The 17,248-nt window shown below is 42.5% G+C and overlaps 1 protein-coding gene and 1 long non-coding RNA gene across 5 annotated transcripts in view; one reads left to right on the top strand and one right to left on the bottom strand.

Annotated features, from left to right (window-relative positions):
• Positions 1-112: 112 nt before the first annotated feature.
• ZNF770 (zinc finger protein 770) lies at positions 113-8,904 on the bottom strand. Of its 2 annotated transcripts, none has more exons than XM_032175260.2 (3): positions 8,786-8,904; positions 7,844-7,960; positions 113-3,801 (listed from the first exon to the last, which is right to left on the bottom strand). In XM_032175260.2, the coding sequence occupies exon 3, from the start codon at positions 3,743-3,745 to the stop codon at positions 1,673-1,675; it is 2,073 nt and encodes a 690-aa protein (XP_032031151.1). In that variant the 5' UTR covers positions 3,746-3,801; positions 7,844-7,960; positions 8,786-8,904; the 3' UTR covers positions 113-1,672. The 2 variants fall into 2 exon arrangements, with proteins under 2 accessions (XP_032031151.1, XP_032031150.1); XM_032175259.2 differs by lacking the exon at positions 8,786-8,904 and adding an exon at positions 8,400-8,558.
• Positions 8,562-17,248, top strand: part of LOC131381171 (uncharacterized) — a 23,626-nt gene continuing 14,939 nt past the window's right edge. For 2 of the 3 annotated variants that reach the window (XR_009209708.1, XR_009209711.1), the window contains exon 1: positions 8,562-9,098. This is a non-coding gene — a long non-coding RNA (uncharacterized LOC131381171). The remainder of the gene's footprint in view (positions 9,099-17,248) is intronic. The other variant, XR_009209709.1, reaches the window with a different exon arrangement.

Here is a 17,248-nt window from a genome sequence, read left to right as displayed (position 1 = left end):
TGTAGTCCCAGCTACTCGGAGAGGCTGAGGCAGGAAGGAGCAGCAGGCTTGCAGGAAGCCGCGAACCCCCCACAGCACCCCACCCTGGGGAGAAGAACAAAAAACAAAAAAAAAAAAAAAAAAAAAAAAAAAGAACAGGCTTAAATAACAGAACCACTCCATTAAAGAGGCATAAAGAGAAAAGTTTACTAAAATAAATGTAAAAGTCTTACGGAGATGAAGATCTCTAGAATAGTCTTAAGTCTATGACTACTGCTATCATTAATGAGCAAATAAACGACTTGAAATTATTCCTATGAAAAGATAAAACTCATACATATTATGAAAAAGACTATGGCACATAGAAAATATTCCTGGAGAGCCGGGCGCGGTGGCTCACGCTTGTAATCCCAGCACTTTGGGTGGCTGAGGCGGGCAGATCACGAGGTCAGGAGATCGAGACCACAGTGAAACCCCATCTCTACTAAAAATACAAAAAATTAGCCAGGTGTGGTGGCGGGCGCCTGTAGTCCCAGCTACTCGGAGAGGCTGAGGCAGGAGAATGGCGTGAACCCGGGAGGCGGAGCTTGCAGTGGCCAAGATTGCACCACTGCCCTCCAGCCTGGGCGACAGAGCGAGACTCCCGTCTCAAAAAAAAAAAAAAAGAAAAGATTCCTGGTAAGTAAACATGGTAAATACAGGTACATCCTAGCCTCTTGCCTACTTTTAAATTATTTTGAGAAAGATAGCACTAGCTGGGAGAAAAAAAATAAAATCCTTATCACCTGAAAGTGAAATTATCACAGTCCTAAAAATAAATAGCTTTGAAAAGACCGTTGGGTGTGGTGGCTCACGCCTGTAATCCCAGCACTTTGGGAGGCCTAGGCGGGCGAATCACGAGGTCAAGAGATCGAGACCATCCTGGCCAACTTGGTGAAACCCCGTCTCTACTAAAAATACAAAAATTAGTCCGGCATGATGGCAGGCACCCGTAATCCCAGCTACTCGAGGCTGAGGCAGGAGAATTGCTGGAATCCGGGACACGGAGGTTGCAGTGAGCCTAGTTGGCACCACTGCACTCTAGCCTGGTGAAAGAGTGAGACTCCGTCTCAAAAAAAAAAAAAGACCAATGAAAATAATACTATAATTTTCTCATCCATTTTCACCTTTAGTGCCTCTGTAGTTTTTTAAATTTACAAAAAAAAAATTACCAATGCAATTTGAGCCACATGTGGACAAAATTATGCTTTCATATGAAATGTAAAATAAATCAAATATAACAGGGCTACGTGCTGCAGCTAAAAACCAAGTTTTGCCTCTCAGTCTTTTCAGTATATCTAAAAAGAGATGGCATGTCTTAAGGAATAATTCCTTTAAAAAATGAATGAGGCTAAATTATTTGTACAGCCATCATGGATTTATATTTTTCAATACAGCCAAAGCATATGTTTACAATATTAAAATGCCTACTTTATAACATCAAATCATGTTCTTGCCTCTAAAAATTAATTTGGCTGTTTCTAAAACATTGTGTTAATTTTCTGTGTATTCTGCCTCCTTACTATGCAGGACAAGCATATGCCTGTGAAACCATTCAATTTAATGCAGGCCTTTCAATAAAAATGCATTTTAAATAATACAGGCTTTAAAAATAAGATCACCAGAGACCACAGTTGTTAGTGGTTGCGACAATTTACATAACCGAATCTAAGGCAACCACTTTCCCTCGTGGTCGTTCTTTAAAGTGAGTAAGTTGATGTCTCTTCCAGTGAGGAGCCTGTCTGAATGTTTTGCCACAAACTGAGCATTCAAATGGTTTCTGCCCTGCATGAATTAGGTAGTGTCTTTCCAGTTTAGATGGAGATCGGAAACTTTTAGCACAAACACTGCAGCGGTACAGGAAGACATCATTTTTCTCCTGATGCTCTGAATAACTGCAAAAAGGATTGCTTTGCTCTGATTCCAAAAGTACATTAGGAAGACAAGATTGCCCAGTGCTACCAGGAATAAAATCCTGTGACTCTGCCTTAACTCCTGACATTTGATCTGACTCTGAGACCTCGTAGTTTTGACCAGGAGCCTGACATTGTTGGGAAGCATTATAGTTAACACTATTACCTGGATGATTAGAAAGATTGTTGAAGTTTCCAAATTCTACTTGGCAAAGAGATGCATAAGGACTCTTTTCATTATGAGTCTGTTCGTGTCTTTTTAAGTGAGCTGACTGTCTAAAAGATTTCCCACAAATATTACAGCCAAAGGGCCTCTGTCCAGTATGAATTAAATAGTGTCTTTTTAGTTTGGATATAGAAGGAAATACCTTCTCACATTTGTCACAAGGACATATCTTATGTCTAGTACGTATGTTTTCCCTTGGAACTGAAAAACCACACTGAAGTACCTCACAGTTATTAAAGAATTCCTCACCTGATGAACCACAGATTGACAAGTCTTTCTTATTCACTGAATTATCAATGCTTAATATGTTTTCTGTCGTAAGGATGCCTTTCAAATTTTTTCCCATAGTTTGCCAAGAAAATGGCAAAGTCAATGTTTTCTTCTTTCTATTGCCAATTGTTTTATATGTTCCATGTTTGCCAAGAGAACCCACAAATGTTCTCTGGGTTTGTTCAGAGCTCTGCTCACCAGAAATAAGATCACAATTTCTCAAGAAACTCTTTTTAAATACTTTTTTCTCAGATTGAAAGTTATCTAATTTTTTACTCCTAGCACGTTTAAGCTTGGCCAAGATTTTTTTAACAATGGTTTTATAGTTGTAGCTTCTTTTGAACCTGCTTGGAATTTTGCCACCTCTAGCAGGAAAACAGCTGTGTTCATTGAGAATCTGCTCTGATTCAAAACACTTTTCACACTTTGGACACTGAAAAGGGACAATATAAATTGAGTGGACATCGAGTGGATTATTCTCCTCAGATTCACCAATCTCACCGTTTTCAAAACCACCCTGATTTGCATTTAACTTATTAGGCAGGGGGCGAGATTCTGTACGCCTCTTCTTTAATAAAAGAGCCCGAAAAGCCTTATTCCTAGTATGGATTTGTTTATGCTTCAGAAGTTTGCTTTGAATCTTAAATCCTTTTTGACAAAAACAACATTGAAAAGGTCTTTCTTCTGAATGTGTAAGTTGGTGGATTTTTAAGTGAGTTGACTGTCGAAAAGATTTAGTACACAAGACACATTTAAAAGGCCTCTGACCAGTATGAGTAAGTACATGCCTATCAAGTTTTGACTGTGATGGAAACATCTTGCCACAGATTGTACATGCATGAATATTCTTTCTTCTTTTCATGCTATACATGGGATCGGACTTACAGCACGGGTGTAATGCCCATCTTTCCTCTGTGGTAAAAGTATTATACACTCCATACATTGACTTTTCTTTCTTGGCCTCCAGCAATCTTCTGACCTGTTTAACATTATTCTGATAGGTTTCATTGTGAAGTTGTTGGTGCTTCACAAATGTCTTCAGATTTTTAAAGTGGCGCTGACAAATACTACATTTAAAAGGCAGACTATGAGTTAGTTGATGCCTCTCCAGATGAACTAGTTGTCTAAAGGTTTTATGACACACATCACATTCAAATGGCTTTTGACCAGTATGAATGAGATAGTGCCTAGCTAATTTTGATGGTGTTTCAAAGTGCTTAAAGCAAATATTGCAAACATATGGCCTGTTTCTAGGTAGTTTGTTGGCTACCACACACTGTTGAATCTTTAGCATTTTTAAATTGTTTTCAGCCATCATATTCTTCAATGATATACTCTGATGAGCTCCATACTGTTCTTAAATTCCACAGATGTCTAAAAATTAAAGGAAAAAAAGTATTAATTTTAAAATTATTTATTCATATGAAAAGTAACTTAAGTTGTTCTTTGGCTGAAGATATTAAAGGTAAAGGAGAACCTGGACTTAGTGTTTACAAGTTAATAATCATTTTAAGTAATACTTCAGAATAATAATACTAATTTTATACATACAGAGATATGAGTCTTTAAAATAAATATCTAAAAATCAATACAATTTTAAGCTATTTTTCTAATTGAGATGCTACATTAAATGAGGACAAGGCTGAATTTCTTAACATGAAATAGATATTTTAATTCCAATTTACCTATTTCATTATTAGGTAGATTTGCCAGTATTTACTTGCCATCATTTTAAAAAATGGGCTAGAAAGGTAACAAATTAAAACATAATACTAAAAATAAGATATACTTGCATTCAATTATAGCACATTGTAAATATGCTCTTAGAACAGAACATTTCACTTATCATAGTTGGATTTCTTAGCCACAAATTTAACATGACTTATTCTCAGTTACTTCTTTAGACCAACAAGGACAGTGTGGACTAGGAGAAAATTCCCAGAAGACCTGGGTTCTAGTCCTGGATTTGCCACTATATGATCTAGGTGGTAGGAAGAAGGAAATACAGAGTTCTCATCTGTAAAATGGGGAAAAGGTCTCCTGGATTGTCTACCACCACAAGCTGTTGTCAAAAATCAATGGAGATAATGCATATGAATGTGCTAAAAAACAGTGAAGCAATACATAAATCTAATATTTAGCTCAACACCAATCAAATTTTAAAATGTTATCCTTATTGTCTTAGTAACACTTTTAAGCGTTTCTCAATAAGAGATAAACGCACTGTCTAAATTTACAGGTTTTAAAAATTTCTCGCCTGGCGCCGTGGCTCACGCCTGTAATCCCGCACTTTGGGAGGCCGAGGCTGGTGGATCACCTGAGGTCAGGAATTTTGAGACCAGCCTGGCCAACATGGTGAAACCCCATTTCTAGTAATACAAAAATTAGCTGGGTGTGGTAGTGCACACCTGTAATCCCAGCTACTCAGGAGGCTGAGGCAGGAGAATCACTTGAACCCAGGAGACAAAGGTTACAGTGAGCCAAGATCGTGCCATTGCAATCCAGCCTGGCTGAGAATCCGTATCAAAAAAAAATTCTCCGTTTCACTTTGTTGTGAAATTCCCAAAAGACAAGCATAGAGGTAATAAGATTGACAAATTGGGTACTTATATAGCTATCTATGACTAAGTAATTGAAAGTTGAGTGTGCTTTGCCCATCAGGCAATATAGTAAAAGGGTCATTTTGGTCTTAAGCATTAATTTAAAGATTTAAAAAAACTGGCCCAGTGCAGTGGCTCACACCTGTAATCCCAGCACTTTGGGAGGCTGAGGCAGGGAGATCACATGAGGCCAGGAGTTTAAGACCTGCCTGAACAACGTGGCGAAACCCCGTCTCGACTAAAAATACAAAAATTAGCCAGGCGTGATAGTGCACATCTGTTAATTACAGCTACTTGGGAGGCTGCAGCACGAGAATTGCTTGAACCAGGGAGGTGGAGGTTGCACTGAGCCAAGATTGCACCACTGCACTCCAGCTTGGGCAACAAAGTGAGACTCTGTCTCAAAAAAAAAAAAAAAAAAAAAGTTTAGCAAGCACTTTCATAACTATCTTATATTCTATCTTCTATCAGAGAAGCCAATTTTCTTTTCATTATTACTTTACTATGGCATTGCCCTTAAATAAAGGAGTCAGAGATTTTAAAAAAAAAAAATTAAAAGCTGTGCTAGCTCTTTCAATATAATGTATCTTCTAGATCAGAGAGTTCTAAGTCTGGAGTTCTTTTGTCAGCTGATCTGGCAAACATCCAACAAATACGGTGTTACTATTTTCTCCTAGAAGATACCTTCAACCCCAAATCACAAACATACCCACTGTGGTTCTTTAGCAATATGAATCAGAAACAGAAAAAAAATTACTTAACAAATATCTTTAGTTATTTTATCACAGTGTTTTTCAAACTGCAGGATATTACTCATTAATGGACTGTGAATTCAACTTAGCAGATCATGATCAGCACTTTGTTATTTAAAATAAGAGCGGAGGCTGGCATAGTGGCTCATCCCTGTAATCCTAGCACTTTGTGAGGCCGAGGCAGGGGATCACCTGAGGTCAGGAGTTCAAGGCCAGCCTGGCCAGCATGGTGAAACCCTGTCTCTACTAAAAATACAAAAATTAGCCGAGTGTGGTGGTACATGCCTGTAATCTCAGCTGCTTGGGAGGCTGAGTCAGGAGAATTGCTTGAACCCAGGAGAACGGAGGTTGCAGTGAGCCGCCAAGATCGCACCACTGCACTCCAGCCTGGAAGACAGAGCGAGACTCTCAAAAAAAATTTAAAAACAAATAAATAAATAAAAATAGGGGACAAATAATAGTAGAAAGTATCAGACTGCATACTATATAGCAAGGATAAATATTGTTTTGTGAAACTTCTGTAGGAAGAAGTAAAGTTTATGAAAGCTGTTCTTAACATGCCTCTCCATACTAGACAACGAATCAACCACTTTATTCAAAGTGGCCAAGTGATCTATTAAGGTGAGAAAGATAGAGGCCCATAGTATGAGACAAGATTACTAAAGAAAGCAAGTGTCTGGTTTTCTTCACTTGACCCATATTATTCCAAAATATTTATTTTAAATAAAAATCATCTAATTACAGGCCAAATGGAAAATGCCACATAAATCCACGCAAAATAAAATAATCTGACAGTAAGCCAGTATAGCAGTAATAAAATACATCATATAACCCAGATATGTTAACCAACAATCAACTCTTGGTGCTGTGAATATGCATTTTCAGTAGCTTTAATTAGAGAAATTACAGGTGAACAAGCTCCAAAATCTCTCAACATGCCAATACAGAGCAACAGTCATGATAATTAAAATTAAGTCATGAATCCAGTGAACTGCAAATAACTTGGCAGCAATTAGGTGCCAAGGTAGTCAATCAGGACAATGAGTCAAACCAAAAGTAATCAAGCCTTTATTCACTTACTGTGACAGTGCAAGCAAGTGGTAAAAAGAGGCACTGGCTCCCCAGTGGTCTACTAAATACAAGGACACTGGGTGAGGGTCAGTTGATGCAGTGCATATGAGGTAATCCTCTCACTGAAAGGAGCCCCTAACAAAAATCTCCTGCCTCTTATGGAACTTTAGAATAGGAAAGGGAGGGGAAGGTCTAGGAGTGAAAGAAGCTGGGTCAAAAATGGAGAAAAGTGTCTTAGCCATGGTCCTTCCTAGGAGGGCCTCCAAATGGAGGTACCCAGGCTAGGAAAGAAGTTATGGGATTTGCATATTTAGCAGGAGGGGCAGGGCGAGTCCTTGACTGCAACCCCCTCCAGAAAACTGCAATGCACTGGCCCATATCGAGTATGGTGTGGGAGGGCAGCTTGGCCCTTGAGGCCAGTCAGGCAAAGCCTGGTAATTGTCCAATGTCAGGACTGAATGATCACACAGAGGATTTTGGTATAGAGCCAAATTCAATTCCTTTTGTATGTTTCTTCTTCCCTTTAATAAATGCTTTCGTGGAACACGCCTAAAAGAAAAAAAATCACACACCACAACCACCTCTGACTAAAACAGGGATTGGCTACCTACTGTTCCTGTACCAAAAAGGAGCTATAGTTAATCATCCATTGTTAGCACTAAGATTGGATAACTGTTGTCACTTGCCTCCCACCACGTGGAAAAGCACTTACTAGGAGCCCTAGATTGTTAGAACCATTAGTGGCAAGTAGTGATCGTATCTCTTGTTTGAGAGCCAGGTTAGGGATCCTCACCTCACGCACTCATGGAGCTCCAAATCCCATTTCAACCGATTTTTTTGTTGTTGATAACATAAAAATAAAAAAGACTGTAATTTTTCTTATCTTAAACTGAAATAAAAGAATAGTAGATCTGCTCAGTGGTTCAATCCAGAATTTATCCTGACAAGAACAAGATACTCTATGTGAAGACTGTAAAAACTGTAAAAACTGACCTCAATAATATCCAATGTTGCCTCAAGGCTGAAAGCCTGTTGATTTTCTTGTCTTGACTAGTACCATTAAAACGATGTGAGGATTTCACGAAAGTAAGCGAACAAGAAATGAAAGACCTAAGAGAAACACACAACTTTCAGTTGGGGAATAATCTCCGGCGGCTGCTTCTGCCCCACTCGCCCCGGGCCCATTCTCTTGGCCTTGAACCCTCACCTCTCCCTCCCAGTGGACTACACTGGACAAAGGACACCGACACACAGTCCTCGTTCTAAGGGCCCACAACCAATAATAAGCACGTAATGGTCGAGCCGAGTCCAGAAACCACAAAATCCCACGCCAGGAAAGGAAGGGCAAGGGTAAAAACTGCTTTGGCTGCAGCCAGGATGAAAACGCCACATGTGATACAACCCACAGCAAGAAAAAAAAAAATCCCTCTACGCCTTCCTCTCAAATTTCTGCTCCGCGTGAGACGCACTCAATAGGTGGGGAAGTGAGAAAGCAAAAGGAGCTCAGGAACTGAGGTTGTGGAGCCCCCGTTCTTGGGTCCCCAGGCACCTTGGCGGTATTGAGGCAGGTCCGACCCTCCCTGGGGGTCGCTCCACTTCTCAGTCGGGTTTCTGAAGTCCTCCTCACGCATCTGGAGCTGGCGAGGGCCCGGGAGGCACGCACCTCAGGCCCAGGTGCCGCGAAGGCAGCGCGCGCACGTCCGCAGGGCCGGCGCGGCAACGGGCTGAGCGCGCAGGCGCGGCGCTCTGGCGCGCCCAGGGACACGGCCCGGCTGGAAACAAGCTCCCCCAATTTCAGGGCCGTTGTCGCCTCTGAGCGGCCCTCCGATCCCGAGGGCACTGGGACTCCAGAGACGCGCCCCTAACCCCACCGCCATTCACCCTGTCATTGCGGGGGAGAGAATAGAATAAAGACGGGTACATTTTCCATCTCACCTCTAAACCTCGGTTAGGAAAACGCTGTAGCCCGGACTAGTGGGCTCAAGGGCCGACTGGAAAAGGGCGAGTCAGCGTTCGAAGCCCATTCGGGGCAGCCCTCTCTAACGCAGAGGGCCGGGGATAAGAAGACGACAACGTATTAGGGGCCCTCCGGGCTAGGTCTGTCCTCACCACTTTGTACGTTGCCAAAGTAAATATAACGTAGAGGTCAAGCGCAGGCGCTTTGTGGACAGACATGACTGAGCTCCACTCGCGACTCCTCTAATGGCGTGCCAGCTGCGGACCTCATTAGCCCCGCCTCAATCATTCAGTATGTTTTGGTTGTCTACAGTGTACGAAGCCCTGTTCTCACAATTAGATAAAATGAGTGTGAAGTGCCCAACATAATTCCTGGTGTAGTAGGCCTTCAAAGAACTATTATCATTATTAATTACTCATATTGAATACAACTTTATGAAATGGTAGGATCCCATTTTAAGATGAGGAAAATGAGGCTATCAGAGACATTAGGGAACTTAATGTCACACAGTTAATAAACGATAGAGGTGCGATTTGAACACAGGTTGTCTAATACCAGACCTGCATTTATAACTTTGCTGCTTCCCAAGTTATAGATATTTCAGCATTTTATGTAGTCACAATTGAAGACCAAATACATAGTTACAGACTAAGCTGGCGCGTTATTACTGAATAAGATGCTAAGGTATCTACTAAAGATCTTAAGTGCAAAAGGCATTAGAGAAGAATTTATTGTGGATTTTTTGCAGGTTCTGATTGTAATTGTATCACCTTGAGAAAGGAGGAAATGAAAGCAGATTATCAGGCATACTTTTTTAACTCTAAGCAACTTTTTGCATTATTTCTGAGGACCATCAGCAACAAAAATCAATGGTTTCTAATGTTGATATATTTTCCTCTACCAAAAAAATGAAAGCAGTTGAGCCAACAAAAAGTCTCTGTTTTGGATGTGTTAGCATGAGGAAATGGCGAATAGGAAATGAGCTTTTGCTTCTCATGTAGGAACCCTGAAGCAGTCAGATTTGGGAGGGGTTGAAGTCTGCTTCCAACAGAAGCAGGGATGGAGAAGGGAAAGGAAAGACTTCTGGTGTCCTAAATGCTAATCCCAAAGTGGAGATGCTGTTTGTCCGGATAATCCTTGTAAATCTGCTCCATTCTGCAGCTACTCCTGGGAAACTTAGCTCAGCCAAATAATGCAAACAATTGCATCCATCATCAGCCACATCAGCCTTAGGAGATACATCTAGATCATGAGAAAACACTACCTGAAATTGGGGACCACTGGAGGGTGAGATTCGTTCTTTATCCATTACCTGCAAAACAAATTGGCCTTTGCATGGAGAGTCTGAATATAGAGTGTGAAAGCAGTTAGGACTTGAATAGGCTATTCTCCAAGGCCACATGCCCCGTGTCATAACCTCCCCCATTTACCCTGAGAGTTATCTCAGGAGCCTTCTGGAAAAAAAGAGAAATTAACATGAATAAGAGTAATCAAGGAAGATTTCATTGAATATGTGAAATTTGAACTAGCAGTAGTGGGTAGACTATGAATAAATAAAAAATGTGGGGGCAGGACAGAACATGGTAGGGCAGAGGTGGCAGGGTGAAGAAAAGATAGTATGAGAATGAAAAATAAAGGGGGTGCATGACATACGTTTGAGTTAGTATCTTAATGCTGCAGCTTACTAGTTGTGTCCTTAGAAGTTATTTAACCTAGGCCGGGCACGGTGGCTCACACCTGTAATCCCAGCACTTAGGGAGGCCGAGGCGGGTAGATCACGAGATCAGGAGTTCGAGACCAGCCTGGCCAACATTGTGAAACCCTGTCTCTACTAAAAATATGAAAATTAGCCGGGCGTGGTGGTATGTGCCTGTAGTCCCAGCTACTCAGGAGGCTGAGGTGGGAGGATTGCTCTAGCCCAGGAGGTCAAGGCTGCAGTGAGCCGTGTTCATGCCACTGCACTCTAGCCTGGATGACAGAGCAAGACTCTGTCTTAAGTAAATAAGTAATAATAAAAATAGACAAGATGTGCCACTGCACTCTAGCCTGGGCGACAGAGCGAGACTCTGTCTCAAAAAAAAAAGAAGAAAAGATAAGACATATCATGTACCAAGGTCTAAATATTCACTTCTAATTATATAAAGATGAAGCAGTTAGGCCCTGAACCTTAAATTAGTTTCTAGCCCAGAGGGGAAAATAACATACAAACAAGTATTAATACAATATGATAAGAGCAGATATATATAGGAGGAAAGAACATCTAAATCTGCCTGGGGGTTCCAGGTGCAGATGGTCCCTGAGCTGCAGCTTCAGTCAGCCATCTATCCATCCATCCATTCTGCATATATTAAGCACTTGCTGTGTATCAAGTCCTGTTCTAGGCAAGGGGGATAGAGTAGCAGACAAAAAGTCAAAAATCCATGTCTTCATAGATTTTATATTCTACTGAGGGAGACAGACAACAAATCAAATAAGATATATAATATGTTAAATATTAGTAAGAACTGAGGAGAAAAAGCACAGAAGAGAGCTGTGAAGATTTGGGGGTGTGGGTGGGGATGCTGGCATTTTAGTAGATGGCCAGAGATGGCCTTAATAAGAAGTTCTGTGTTGTTGTTTTTTTTTTAAATACAGAGTCTTGCTCTGTCACTCAGGCTGCAGTGCATTGGCACGATCTCAGCTTACTGCAACCTCTGCCTCCTGGGTTCAAGTGATGCTCCTGCCTCAGCCTCCCAAGTAGCTGGAACTATAGGTGCCTGCCACTATGCCTGGCTAATTTTTGCATTTTTAGTATTTCGTATTTTTAGCACCATGTTGGCCAGGCTGGTCTTGAACTCCTGATCTCAGGTGATTCGCCCACCTCGACCTCCCAAAGTGCTGGGATTACAGGCGTGAGCCACTGCACTCAGCCCACTTCTGTGATTTTTGAGTTGAAACCTGGTAGAAATGAGAGACTGCCTTGCCCATGGGAGACAGTAGGAGGCAGGGAGAAAAATGAGTAGCAACTTGCTTAGTGGACAAGAGAGTGTGCTTTTAGAGGAGGGTGGGGAAAGGAAAGGCAGGCAGAGAATATTCCAACCACAAAAGACACACAGTGAGAAAAGGAATGGCAAACAGGAAATACGAGTAATTGCTGGAGTGGGAAGTACAGGTTGGGAAAGTGGGGAGTGGCAGGAGAGTCACTCATGCAGGAAATAATTGGAGCACCTACTGCTCACCAGGTTCTTAACAAGAAGCTCAGAAAGTTATTATATGCAAATGTTTTCTTTCTAAAAATTTTCTTCTTTTTCTTTTATCCAAATAATTGTACTTGATTCTCTAGTTTCTCTTCAGATCCTATAAATCTTTCATCTTTTACCAAAATAATTGTACTTGAAAGGAGTCCATAATTTTAGGATATTTTGCATGTTTTTTGGAATATTTTAAAAACAGACTTTTTTTTTTTTGAGACGGAGTTCTGCTCTTGTTGCCCAACCTGGAGCGCAATGGCACGATCTCAGCTCACTACACCCTCCGGCTCCTGGGTTCAAGCGATTCTCCTGCCTCAGCCTCCCGAGTAACTGGGATTATAGGCACGAGCCTCCAAGCCTGGCTATTTTTTTTTTTTTTTTTTTTTGTATTTTTAAGTAGAAACGGAGTTTCACCATGTTAGGCAGGCTGGTCTCAAACTCCTGACCTCAGGTGATCCGCCCGCCTCGGCCTCCCAAAGTGCTGGGATTACAGGCATGAACCACCATACCCGGCTAAAAAACAGACATTTTTGAAATTGACTTTTAATGGTGTTAAAGCTGCCTCCTGCCCTAAGTGACAGGCTGGCAAGGAGCTGACATCTCCTGGTTCCATCCCATCTCTCTTATCTTTCCTTTCTCCTCTTCCCATTCCCTCTGTGGAACAACCTACAAAGTCATCTGCTTGCCTTCTGCAGATAGTCCACCCAAATCTGTACCCCTCAGGTGTCAGTTTCTACCCCCAAGCAACTGTCAAGGAATTTTTTCAACAAAGAAATCCTTCTTTCTTTCTTTCTTCTTTTTTTTTTTTTGGAGATGGAGTTTCGCTCTTGTTGCCCAGGCTGGAATGCAATGGCGTGATCTCGGCTCACTGCAACATCCGCCTCCCGGGTTCAAGCGATTCTCCTCCCTCAGCCTCCCGATTAGCTGAGATTACAGGCATGCGCCACCGTGCCCAGCTAATTTTGTATTTTTAGTAGAGACGGAGTTTCACCATGTTGGTCAGGCTGGTCTCCAACTCCGGACCTGAGGTTATCTGCCCACCTTGGCCTCCCAAAGTAGAAATCCTTATTTCTTAAGATGATTTTTGGTGAATAGAACTCTCTCCTTCCCATCATATACTGTACTTCCTTGAGAATAATACTTGCAACTTCTTGTACATTGTGCAACACAACTTCTGAGAGCATTGTGGCGTAGGAGTAGGGGGGTTTGGAGCAAGGAAAGGGTGGGGGATAAGTTGAGATCAGAAGATGAAGCACAATACGGCTGTACTGTATTTTACTTAGGGCAGTTGGACTGTCTGCAGCTCACAGGCTAGCCCCAATCTCCTAAAGGATTGCTGGAAATCTCTAAAGCTCCATTGGTGATAATACCTATTGGATTTCTGGGTCTGGTTAGGTATTGCATTATTCCACACCCCGACTCCTGCCCCACTTCCTCACTTCCCATGTGTTGGTTCAAATTCGGTAGTACTGAGGTTCCAGAGTTACCTGGAAGCAGGCAGAAATCCCCCATAGAGTTTTCGCCATAGTTGTTCATATTTAGAGTCAGGACCAACCTCTCGACCCCACTGAATGCACCCCTTGTAACCACTCAAAGGGTCCACCTTGCCCACTGCCTAGACAGAGCTAATTTATCAAGACAGGGGAATTGCAGTAGCCAAGAGTTTAATTCACACAGAACTGGTTGTACAGGAGACTGGAATTTTATTATTACTCAAATCAGCCTCCCCGAGAATTCAGGGATCAGAGTTTTTAAGGATAATTTGGTTGGGGCAGGGGCAGTGAATCGGGAGTGCTGATTGGTTGACTCACAAATGAAATCATAGGGAGTTGAAGCTGTCCTCTTATACTGAGTCATTTCCTGGGTGGAGGCCACAAGACCAGATGAGCCAGTTTATTGATCTGGGTGGTGCCAGCCGATCCATCAAGTGTAGGGTCTGCAAAATACGTCAAGCACTGATCTTGGGTTCTACAATAGTGATGTTATTCCCAGGAACAATTTGAGGAGGTTCGGAATCTTGCCACTTCCAGCTGCATGACTCCTAAACCATAATTTCTAGTCCTGTAGCTAATTTGTTAATCCTTAAAAAAAAAAAAGCAGTCTAGCCCCCAGGCAGGAAGGATGTTTATTTTGGGAAAGGGCTGTTATTGTCTTTGTTTCAAAGCTAAACTGTAAACTAAGTTCCTCCCAAAGTTCGTTGGGCCCACACCCAAGAATGAACAAGCACAACTTGAAGGTTTAAAAGTAAGATGGAGTCAATTAGGTCAGTCACAATTTTCTCAGTTACAATTTTTGCAAAGGTGGTTTCACTCTGACTCTTAGGACAAGGGTCTGAGCCAACCAAGGAGGGTGGGAGGAACAATGGTTTTTGCTTATGGAGTGAAGTGAGCTTGACATTGTGACTTTCTCCTGTTTCTGGATCTTACTTTCTGGAGGCTGGTGATAGAATTCTCACAGGTAGAGTCTACCAAAAAAAAAAAAAAAATGCCCTTCTTCACAAAAGCCAGAACAGACTAAGCATTTCCTTTCTCAGTCCCCATCTGCAAGTAATGTTGTGGGCTTTAAGTCTGTCTCTGGTGTCTGCTAGATTCTAGGGGTAAATATATGAGATGTTACTGATCTCTTCTGGCTTCCCAATTAGGTAAATACTTAGTAAGCATGATTTTTATTTAAGGTTCCGGGCTTTTTTGTTGTGTTCTCTGACCCAAAGTAAGAACTTACTTACCTTATGATCAAGGGTTTTAGTAGTTAGAAATCTGAACTCAGGTGGCTAAAGGTAATCTTCCTCACTGACAGCTCTGTATGGCTGGACTGGTGCCTCTGTTTCTAACACTGAACAGTTTTTTTTGTTTTTTTTTGTTTTTTTGAGACAGTGTCTCGCTCTGTTGTCCAGGCTGGAGTGCAATGGTGCAATCTTGGTTCACTGCAACCTCTGCCTCCCGGGTTCAACCAATTCTCCTGCCTCAGCCTCCCGAGTAGCTGGGATTACAGGCACACGCCACCATGCCTTGCTAATTTTTGTGTTTTCAGTACAGACGGGGTTTCATCATGTTGGCCAGGCTGGTCTCCAACTCTTGACCTCGTGATCCACCTGCCTCGGCCTCCCAAAGTGCTGGGATTACAGGCGTGAGCCACTACGCCCGGCCTCAACAGTTCTCTTGATACTCAGTCTTCTCTCTCCCTCCCCTTTAATGACTTCTTGAGGAACAAGAAGTGGAGAGGATATCTCAAGTTTTCACAGGAAGTTTTGAGCTTATCCAGCAATGCTTTGCTTTAAGTTCCTCCCATAGCAACTTGTTCCAACAAGCCTGGTTTTTCCAAATGGCTTCCCAACAGCAATGTAGAACGGTTTGTTTCTAGAGCCTCTTTTTTTCTTTTCTTTTTTTTTTTTTTTTTTTGAGGCAGAGTCTCGCTGTGTCACCCAGGTTGGAGTGCAGTGGCGCGATCTCGGCTCACTGCAAGCTCCGCCTCCCGGCTTCACGCCATTCTCCTGCCTCAGCCTCTCCGAGTAGCTGGGACTGCAGGCGCCCGCCACCACGCCCGGCTAATTTTTTGTATTTTTAGTAGAGACGAGGTTTCACCGTGGTCTCGATCTCCTGACCTCGTGATCCGCCCGCCTCGGCCTCCCAAAGTGCTGGGATTACAAGCGTGAGCCACCGCGCCCGGCCTTCTAGAGCCTCTTAAATGTTAACACAAATGCAAAACAAAGGTCATTTCTCCTTCCAGCTGTTACATTGTCAGAAACTTTACTTACAAATCCAGGCAATTTATCACATTGCCAAGTATTGTTAAGCATTCAGGTACTCAGCGTACCCTGAGAGGTGCATTGACAGGTTTGCAATCAAATTCCTAATTCTGGAATTAATTAATTCAATTAATTATTAATTATTGTTTACACCCCCCACTGACACCCCTGTAACATTAATATTTTAGGGGAACATAAAAATCTTCCTTTCTTCATTACCTAAAAATGTCTGTATTTCTTGTGGCATAAAGCATTCACTAGTAGTCCTAATAGGCAGTTTCAAGTTTAGAGTCTAATCTGTAAGCCTTATAGTATAAGGGACTCTGTCTCAGTTGAAGAAGCAAGCATGATAGAAACCTTACATCAGCCCTGTAATGAGTTGAAATCTGTCCTGTGTCCCTTAAAAAGATATGTTCCAGTCCTAACCCTGAGTAGCTTTGAATGTGGCTTTATTTGGATAAGAGACTTTGCAGATGTAATTAAGGATTTTCAGTGTGAAATCATCTAGGTTTTAGAATGAACCCTAAATCCAACGACTGGTGTCCTTATGAAAAGCAGGATATTTCCCTGACCCCTTCATGGGCAGAAACTGGAGTACACAGGGACTAGAACTAGCTGGCCACTTTGGTGCCAGCAGGGGCAGACTCAATTAACTTGGTCCCTCCGTGTTCTACCCTTTGCTGGAGGGGAAGCACAGATGAATAGGTTCAGGAGCTGGCGTGAGCATTTTGGGGCACCAGCAGGAGCAAAACTCCATGCAGCCCCCACGGCAGTGGCTGGGGGGTTGCCCGTGACCTATGAAGCTGCAGAAGGAGTGTTTCAGTGCCCTTTTAGCTTTGCAGTCTGAAGACAGCTTGAGTGTTAACAGGTCAGTGGAGGGTCAGTGTGACAGCCTTTTGCACCTGCACTCATGGCACCCAAATTCTTGTCTGACATCCAGGAGGGATGAGGCCGCATGAATGACTTGAAGATGGTAGATGTGGTTTTTTTTTTTTTTTAAAGGAGTTTTGCTCTTGTTGTCCAGGCTGGAGTGCAATGGTGCGATCTTGGCTCATCACAACCTCAGCATCCCGGGTTCAAACGATTCTCTTGCCTCAGCCTCCGGAGTAGCTGGGATTACAGACATGTGCCACCATGCCTGGCTAATTTTGTAGTTTTGGTAAAGATGGGGTTTCTCCATGTTGGTCAGGCTGGTCCCGAACTCCCGACCTCAGGTGATCCGCCTGCCTCGGCCCCCAAAGTACCAAGATTACAGGTGTGAGCCACTGCACCTTGCCAATTTCTGTTATTTTATTTTATTTATTTATTTATTTTTGAGATGGAGTCTCGCTCTGTCGCCCAGGCTGGAGTGCAGTGGCGCGATCTCGGCTCACTGCAAGCTCTGCCTCCCGGGTTCACGCCATTCTCCTGCCTCGGCCTCCTGAGTAGCTGGGACTACAGGTGCCCGCCACCACGCCCGGCTAATT

This window comes from Hylobates moloch, unplaced genomic scaffold (genome assembly GCF_009828535.3).
Source record: "Hylobates moloch isolate HMO894 unplaced genomic scaffold, HMol_V3 SCAFFOLD_14, whole genome shotgun sequence".
NCBI classification, from domain to species: domain Eukaryota; kingdom Metazoa; phylum Chordata; class Mammalia; order Primates; family Hylobatidae; genus Hylobates; species Hylobates moloch.
The sequence above is the reverse complement of the archived record's forward strand: the minus strand, read 5'-3'. Positions and strand labels throughout refer to the sequence as shown.

What these genes read in the sequence shown, in the direction of transcription:
- ZNF770 (XM_032175260.2), bottom strand. Translation starts at nt 3,745, where the DNA reads ATGATGGCTGAAAACAATTTAAAAATGCTAAAGATTCAACAGTGTGTG.